Source organism: Nylanderia fulva, unplaced genomic scaffold, assembly GCF_048542155.1.
Source record: "Nylanderia fulva isolate GAGA-0341 unplaced genomic scaffold, ASM4854215v1 Scaffold11, whole genome shotgun sequence".
NCBI lineage: Eukaryota > Metazoa > Arthropoda > Insecta > Hymenoptera > Formicidae > Nylanderia > Nylanderia fulva.
The window spans coordinates 4,626,732-4,635,224 of record NW_028189302.1 but is presented as its reverse complement, the minus strand read 5'-3'; the positions used below and the strand labels follow the sequence as shown (position 1 = coordinate 4,635,224).

At 31.2% G+C, this 8,493-nt stretch overlaps 3 protein-coding genes across 4 annotated transcripts; 2 read left to right on the top strand and 1 right to left on the bottom strand.

Moving 5' to 3' along the window:
- Window positions 1-21: 21 nt before the first annotated feature.
- On the top strand, window positions 22-2,108 carry POLDIP2 (DNA polymerase delta interacting protein 2). The gene is made up of 6 exons (XM_029310109.2): window positions 22-292; window positions 648-803; window positions 904-1,003; window positions 1,087-1,428; window positions 1,522-1,727; window positions 1,801-2,108. The coding sequence occupies exons 1-6, from the start codon at window positions 201-203 to the stop codon at window positions 1,910-1,912; spliced, it is 1,008 nt and encodes a 335-aa protein (XP_029165942.1). The 5' UTR covers window positions 22-200; the 3' UTR covers window positions 1,913-2,108.
- A 1,657-nt stretch (window positions 2,109-3,765) lies between these two features.
- Window positions 3,766-7,797, top strand: LOC114936894 (bleomycin hydrolase). The gene is made up of 4 exons (XM_029310243.2): window positions 3,766-3,877; window positions 4,305-4,615; window positions 4,854-5,681; window positions 5,757-7,797. Exons 1-4 carry the CDS (start codon window positions 3,868-3,870, stop codon window positions 5,970-5,972), a joined length of 1,365 nt encoding a protein of 454 aa, XP_029166076.2. The 5' UTR covers window positions 3,766-3,867; the 3' UTR covers window positions 5,973-7,797.
- Window positions 6,855-8,243, bottom strand: LOC114936895 (uncharacterized). 2 transcript variants are annotated; one of them, XM_029310245.2, is made up of 4 exons: window positions 8,173-8,243; window positions 7,487-8,088; window positions 7,292-7,406; window positions 6,855-7,219 (listed from the first exon to the last, which is right to left on the bottom strand). In XM_029310245.2, exons 2-4 carry the CDS (start codon window positions 7,918-7,920, stop codon window positions 6,923-6,925), a joined length of 846 nt encoding a protein of 281 aa, XP_029166078.1. In that variant the 5' UTR covers window positions 7,921-8,088; window positions 8,173-8,243; the 3' UTR covers window positions 6,855-6,922. The 2 variants fall into 2 exon arrangements, with proteins under 2 accessions (XP_029166078.1, XP_029166077.1); XM_029310244.2 differs by having other exon boundaries at window positions 7,487-8,215.
- Between the last annotated feature and the right edge of the window lie 250 nt (window positions 8,244-8,493).

Genomic DNA, 8,493 nt, shown 5'->3' with positions numbered 1-8,493 from the left:
TATAACTCTCATTTCATTACAATCGATTTCTCCCCTACCTAGTGTTATGTCAGGTGATATATAAACAGCGGTATAACCTTTGGTGTTCCGAAATGTTCGGAATAAATCAGTAGAAATGTCAACACGACCGCGATAGATGCTCGCAATTTTTCATTCAACGACGTAAATCTCTTCGATCGGCATTAATTTCTCGGGCAAGTATGGAACTTATGCGAAATCTCATTGGCCGCAAGCTGACACGGTCGCTCCTGAAGCCGCCTGCAACATGCTCGCAACATACGCGATACATCAGGTACCGAAACGAGATAGACGCAGTTTACTTTTATTCACTTTATATTATTTTAATCATTGAACATTTCGATTGTCCCTGACTCACCGTAAATAAAGTATTTCAAAGTAAAATTTCGTTAATGTCTACGATTTTATAAACTGAATCCATTTATTTATTTATATTTTTTTTACATGTAAGACTATAAGAAAAGATATTTTTTTTACTATATTATGATCCATTAATTCAAAAGTTTTTGCAAAATGTGTAATTAATCTGCTTATAGTGGTTATTATAAATTATAATAAAAAAAAAGAATAGTAAAGAATATTTAATTATGTATGCTTAATATATATGTATATATTCATTATTTTTGTAGATTGGCAGAGGTTGGTAAATTGGAAACGCCAAAGTTACAAGGAAAGTATGAGGCAGGTCAATTGATTTTACACAGGATTTTTGGTTATCGAGGTGTGATTTTATTTCCATGGCTGGCAAGAGTATATGACAGAGATATATCCAATAAAAAGGATGAGTATGTGTTAATATTGATAATTGTATACATAAATATATTCCTTTATGTACCTTTTTACATAAATATTATACATGTATAATCTGTAAATTTATTCGTACAGGAAGAATAACAATTCGAGCAATGTTGATGATAAGGAAGTTAAAAGCAGAACACACACGTTTTATCAAGTTTTAATTGATCAACGTGATTGTCCTTATATAGTAAGTAGAATTTTAAAAATTTTGTTAGAATTGATTTTTACCTGTGCAAATTATTGACTTCAATATTTCTGCATATTGTTTAGCGTGCCCAAACAGAAGCAGTGACATTTCTGGGTAATCATGAGAGTAGTCGCAGCTTATATGCTATTCCTGGATTAGATTACGTTGCTCACGAAGATGTATTACCATATACTACAAACGAAAAGGCAGCATTGCAACATGAACTATTTGACAAATTTCTAAATTATCATCCAGGCAAGGAACCATGCTTTGTAGCACAAGAAACCCTTCGGGCATGGCAAAAGAAGAATCATCCATGGCTTGAGTTGTCAGATGTACATAAAGAAACGACTGAAGATGTTCGAATTACTGTTATACCATTTTATATGGGTTGCAGGGAGAGCCAGGCCACTTCTGTATACTGGGTAAGTCAATGTAATACTAAATTTTTATTTTATTATATATAAAAAAGATGTGTAGTGTATAAATTTTAATTTTTACCTATCTCTTGGATTCAGTGGCGCTATTGTATCCGGTTAGAAAATTTAGGTGATTTGAGTGTGCAGTTACGTGAAAGGCATTGGAGAATATTTAGTCTATCAGGTACATTAGAAACTGTCAGAGGAAGAGGTGTAGTGGGTCAAGAACCTGTGCTATCAAAAGCTTCACCTGCTTTTCAATATAGTAGTCATGTGAGTTTGCAAGCTCCTAGTGGTCACATGTGGTAAGTACTGATAAATTAATTTGTGAATATGAGAATGTCACTTCTTGATTATTTATTTAACAATTCTATTTAGGGGAACATTTAGGATGGAAAGAGAAGATGGGCACACATTTGATTGTAGAATACCACCATTCTCTCTAGAATCAAAAGCAGAAGAAACGTCCACGCCTAATGTAGAAATCTGACTTCTCAGATGAAAACAGAATGAGATAATTATAAGTGACTAGTTAGTTAAACATATAACAATTCTTAGGTAAAGATGCAGATTCAAGTGCAATCTACAAATGGATAAACTTAATTAGTGAATTTTGTGATAATTTTTAAATCAATTTTCACATGTTAAATTTAATAAAATTAAAGTGTACATATGTTCTTCCAAAATCTTAAAATTTTCTATATAAGAGATAAAAAACATGATTTTTAGTTCTTTATATTTTCATTATTTTTGAGCGAAATTTCTTAATATGTGTAAAGAGATTTAAACTTTATATAACATATTTTAAAAACAGTACAGAAAAAAATATTTTGTCAACAAATATTGTGTACGTTTTGTAGTAGTTTTATTGTAGACAAAGTCAACTTTATTTTTAAAAAGACGAACAAGACATAAAAAAAAATTCTGAATAAAATGTTAGCAAGAATTATAAACTAATGATATTATACAAAAGAATGGAAAATTTTGTGTGTATATATAATTTTAATATATTAATTAAAAGAAATGTTACACGTTGCTTTAATCCCGTGATTGATAAACAAAGTAAAATCATTAGACGTCTAATATATATAATCTGCATATATTTTATTATTTCAAATTTTTTTAGAGTGTTTCTCTCCCCCCTCCCTTCCTTTCTTTAATTTATATAGACACTATATATATATATATATATATATATATATATATATATATAGAGAGAGAGAGAGAGAGAGAGAGACTATATATATATAAAAATGGGACACCCTGTATACATGCAGAATGTCTGAGACTATTCTTACACCCCTTTTATTTCGGTAACGTGCATTTTAGAGAAAAATATTTCAGACAAAAGTTGTATGATTTCGAGGGAGCCATAAGATCGTGCCATTGATTTGACCTTGAATAATCATTTAACGGCCACGTGAAGGTCACCTTCAATTTTTTAAATGAAATTATCTATTTTTCATTGCATATTCTTGTAAGTAATTTCAAGAACTTTCCAAAACCCTATAATAAAGTATTTTTTCATGGAGTATTTTTTGAGTTATAATTAAAGGTTTGAAGTTAACAATTTTTTGACATAAAATTTAAAATATCTTGTGAAATATTCAGTTTTTGGTAATCTTACATTAACACTTTTATGCACGAAATAATGAGATCAATTAATTGATATAAAGAAAACAAATAGTTGCTTTAAAAAAGAAATACACAGCTGCATTATTGCATATTACATACTTTTTTAAATAATTATATTTGGTCTCATTATTTCATGCATAAAAATATTAAGGTAAGAATACCAAAAACAGAAATATTTCACAAGATATATTTTAAATTTTATGTCAAAAAATTGTTAACTTCAAACCTTTTATAATTCAAAAAGTACTCCATGAAAAAATACTTTATTATAGGGTTTTGGAAAGCTCTTGAGATAACCTACAAGAATATGCAATGAAAAATAGGTAGTTCCATTTAAGAAATTGAAGGTAATCTTCACACGTGACCGTTAAATGATTATTCAAGGTCAAATCAATGGCACGATCTTATATATATAGTCCCCTTGAAACCATACAACTTTTGTCTGAAATATTTTTCTTTAAAATGCTCTGTTTCTGAAATAAAAGGGGTGTACGGGTAGTCTCAGACACCCTGTATATATACATATACAAACATATTCATAATCATTTTTAAGCAATAAAAAAATTATTAAAAAAAAAAAAAATTTAAACATATACGCCATATAAATTATACTCTATATATGTATATATAAATCAGAGCAAAGCAACTTGCCGGCTGATTGGTCAATCCGTAACCATCAACCGCGTCTATAAAAGCCAACGAGCTCCCAAGAACCCGTAGTGTAATACGGGCTTTAAGCGTAGCGTGATACAACTTTTTGGCGTCACCTGTGACCTGAGTTGCTTGAAGTTGCTTATTATATTCGTTACGATGGTTATTTGTGAGTTACATATATTGCATTAATTATATCGGAAATTCTTCATCCGTATAAAATATTCAATATAAAATATTTATCTGAAGAAAAGAATTAGACACGATAACTAATTTGGTATGAACGTAACTGACCAGCCTTAACCTTTCCGAATATGCCCGATTTTTTGCTTCGGAACAAGCCACACCCCTCTAGCGCTATTAATAATTTTAAAATCATTCTATCTGCATATTTGTTAGTCGTTATCAGATCGCGTGATATTATTTGCAGTATCTTCATAACAATAACATGCATCGCGTAAATAAATTCTCAAGGCCGTGATAAAGATATGATAAAATGTTCTTTTGTTTGCCGTATCGAAACTGTGGAAGAATTCTATATTCAATTTAACTATAGTCGTAGAATTTACTAAATATTTTCTCTTTTTTTTTAACAGGTCCTTTAACCCCCGAAGTTCTTAGTCAGCTGCGTGCAAAATTTTATGCCAATGATCGTAATATATTGGCACAAAATGTCTGCACGAAAGCGAATCCCATTGAGGCCTGCGCCTCAAGGAAAATCTTGGAGGAGTCCTCTCATGTCTTCACTCATAAAATCGAGACTGAAGGCAAACCCGTGACTAACCAGAAAAATTCTGGAAGATGCTGGTTGTTTGCCATTTTGAATGTCATGAGAACTAGTTTCATGAAGCAATATAATTTAGATGAGTTCGAGTTTAGCCAGGCTTATTTGTTCTTTTGGGATAAGGTATGTATATGTTATTTACAATCATTGTTCCTCTATAAAGGTACCTTTTCATACCTAGCATTAATAATTAGAATCAACTAGTTGTGTGTTTTTCTGCTTTGCAACCTTTGCTGTTCGTTCAATTGAACTTCACTAATAGCAACAAACTGCTGCGATAGTATGCTGCACATGAAATGGTACCTTGAATCTTATTTTATTATTACATATTTAATTACATGCAATAATATTTTCCTTATAGGTAGAGCGTTGCAATTATTTTTTGAATAATATCGTGAATACGGCAAAACGCGGTGAATCGGTTGAAGGCCGATTGGTTAATTTTTTATTGACCGATCCGACTTCCGATGGTGGCCAATGGGATATGATTGTGAATCTGATAACTAGATACGGTGTCGTCCCGAAATCATGTTTCCCAGAATCCTACAGTTGCGAAGCCAGCGTTCGCATGAACAGCCTGTTGAAGAGTAAACTGAGAGAGTATGCCAAAGCTCTGCGGACTATGATCGAAAATGGCGCTTCCGACGAGGAATTGAAGACGCGGATAAATGAGCAGATGACAGTAATTTATCGAATAATCGGCATTTGTTTGGGTATACCCTCTGAGAAGATTACATGGGAGTACTATGATAAATCCAAGAACTACAACGCTGTGGGACCTATCACGCCATTGGAATTTTATGAGAACTATGTGAAACCGCATTACAATGTAAACGATAAAGTATGCTTGGTGACCGATCCCCGACCAAGTAATGCTTATGGGAAACTGTATACTGTGGATTGCCTGGGAAATGTCGTAGGAGGAAAAACTACTCGCTACAATAATCAACCAGTGGAATTGCTGATGAAGCTGTGCGCTGAGAGTATCAAGGATAATGAGCCTGTTTGGTTTGGCTGCGATGTTAACAAAAGATTAATAGACAAGCATGGTATCCACGACGTAAAAACTTATAACTTTGAGTTGATGTTTGGTACGGATATTCATCTGGGACTTTCTAAGGCTGATAGACTGCTCTATGGGGATTCCATGATGGTACATGCAATGGCACTTACAGCTGTTTCAATAGACGTGAGTATTTTTGCAAATAAAAGTGTAATCATTTTTACTAATTGGTTATTTAATCTATGACTACTACTTTCTCAGCGAGATGGTAAGATAAAGAAATTCCGGATAGAGAATTCATGGGGCGAGGATCACGGGCAAAAAGGTTTTCAAGTCGTATCCACTGAATGGTTCAGTGAATTTGTCTTTGAGGCGGTCGTAGATAAAAAATACGTACCTGCAGACGTGCTTGCTGTATTTAATCAGGAACCTATCGTTTTACCAGCCTGGGATCCTATGGGCACACTCGCTCATTGATGTTAAAAGTAAATTTAATTAAACGCAGTGGCAAGCTGTTTTATTTTACAGATGAAAGATTTGAGGCATAATGAAAAATGAAATATTGAATAAAAATTCCGGATGCAGCGAGTGTACAAAATACAAATATTTTATACCTTAAAAGAGAATGTAGTAGTATTGATAAGTGGCTTTGTCATATATGAATTTCAAATTCATCTCTTCTTTATTCAGTATACGAGGGCAATTTAGTTCAATTATCAAGACTGAGAAGGAGAGAGTAGAATGTATAAGTTACCATATTTAAAATTATGAATTTTTTGTACATGTGCGTAAAACCAGTTTCATTTATATATTTGCTAAAGCATGTTAATTTGTTCTGGTATATATTATCATATATTTTAATAGACATTTGATATATCAATCTTCAAATGTTTAACTATTGCAATTATAGCAAATGCAATTTATATTATAAATAGCCAAATGATCATTTTAATATTTCGTTTTTAATACGAATAAATTACATCAATATTTTATACAACCAAAAATAAATATATAAACTGCAAACAATTTCACATGTTATAACACATACCTACAATTTGAAAAATTTTCATTATTTAAGTAAGTGCAGTAATATATGATGTAGTATAGAGGCACTTATACTTCTGTATACGTTAATTTTAAAATTACATGCACATATTACAACATAAAGCAATAGAAAAAATATAAATATATAAGCGCGTGTGTGTATAGATATGTCAAATTTATAATAAAGAAAAACTTATCAATGATTGAAAATTTTTACTCAATAAGCCATTTTAAGTTTATATGATTATCTATTGTTTTCTGTTTGTATAATAAATAAGACTTATTTTAATTAAGAAGAGAATAAATTTTAGAGAATTATGTGGTTGCAAAATATAGGTAATATATTATTATGTTTAAAAAAGCACATACAAAGTTTAAATTTCCTATGTTTTTAAAGATATATGCAAAGTTTTAAGGGATACAGATTTCTCTTGTTTGTATTGTTCATAACTAAATTGCAATTTGGCCCAGACACCTCGACACATGTTTTGCAGACGCACATCCTTCTCTCTGAGTGCAAATTTGTAAATTCTTCGTATCATATATTTTGGAGTAGTAAAGCAACCACGTTGAATTAAGCTTAAAGCAGAATATAATCTGCAGCGAGCAATAAGGAGAGGATTATCAAGGCGTAATGCTAATTCAAATTGTCTCACTGAAATTTTGCCTGCCATTTCAGCCTGTATGAAAGAAACATAAATTAATTAGAATTAGAGCATACTACATGTAACTCGACAAAAGCTGCAACTTACACAATGATCAAATTCTTCCCCCAATGCAGAAAATGCTCCTCCCAATGTGGACAACCAAGACATAGCACAATCAGCTTCTTGCTTTTCTTGAACTATTTGTATTAATCTTCTGTTCCTAAGAAAGTATGAATATAACAAAAATTGCTCATACATATAATTTAAAAATTGTATTATAAGATCACTGAGCAAACTTACCATTTGTAATCTAAAAATTGTTTCTTCGGCATTCTTAATCTTATAAATATTATCTGTAAATATCCTTCATCAAATGCTAAGTTATTACATGTCTGCAGAAATGTTTTCAACACTTTTATAGCACTTTTACGATAAACAAATGATTTTGATAGCGTTACAATGTAGGCTGAAACGAGGTAGGAATTCAGTCCCTTCGCACATAAACAAACTGGCTTTGCTATATCTTTATATGTATGTTCAACATTATCTCCTGTAGGTCCTTTGAATCGTTCACTGATATCGTATTTACATACAGTTTGTAATCTGACAATGATATCGTTGAAAATCATGTTATCTCTGTATATAATCAATCGCAGACGAACATCCATTTCTCGTCTTAATTTATCTAACTCTATAATATTTTGCAGCGTTATTGCACTAGGTATCTTCATCATAATGTTAAAATTGACTGATTAAATTTATCGAGATGATGGTTCTCATCTAATTTTTATAATTAATTATAAAAATTGTTGAATCCAAAATTTATCTAAAACTGAGCTTTATAAATAAATATGTGCGTGAGTCCCAGTGTTTATATTCCATTGACTTATTCGAATCGGTTTCTGAAATAAGGTTAGGTTATGTGCATGTGTGCATTAGTGCATTATATATATATGCATGCAGTCAGATGAGAATCATCTACGAACCACTAATAAATAATAAATTTTTAGTGCGCTAAAAATGCATACTAAAGGTTGTTTTATATGAAATATCTTTAATGCAATTATACATAAATATTTTCATGACGAAATAATTAATGCATATTTATTAAATAACGTAATAATACATTATTATTATTGAATTTTTTAATTCCTTAAAATGTTGATAATATTCCAGATAATTTCATGCATAGCAGCCTTTTTTAAATGCACTAGATGGGTTGACCCAATTTATTATAAAATTCCCTAGTCCGTTATCGCGTTAGTTACCATGAATATTTTGCGTGTGGCTGCACTGTCGATACGAAT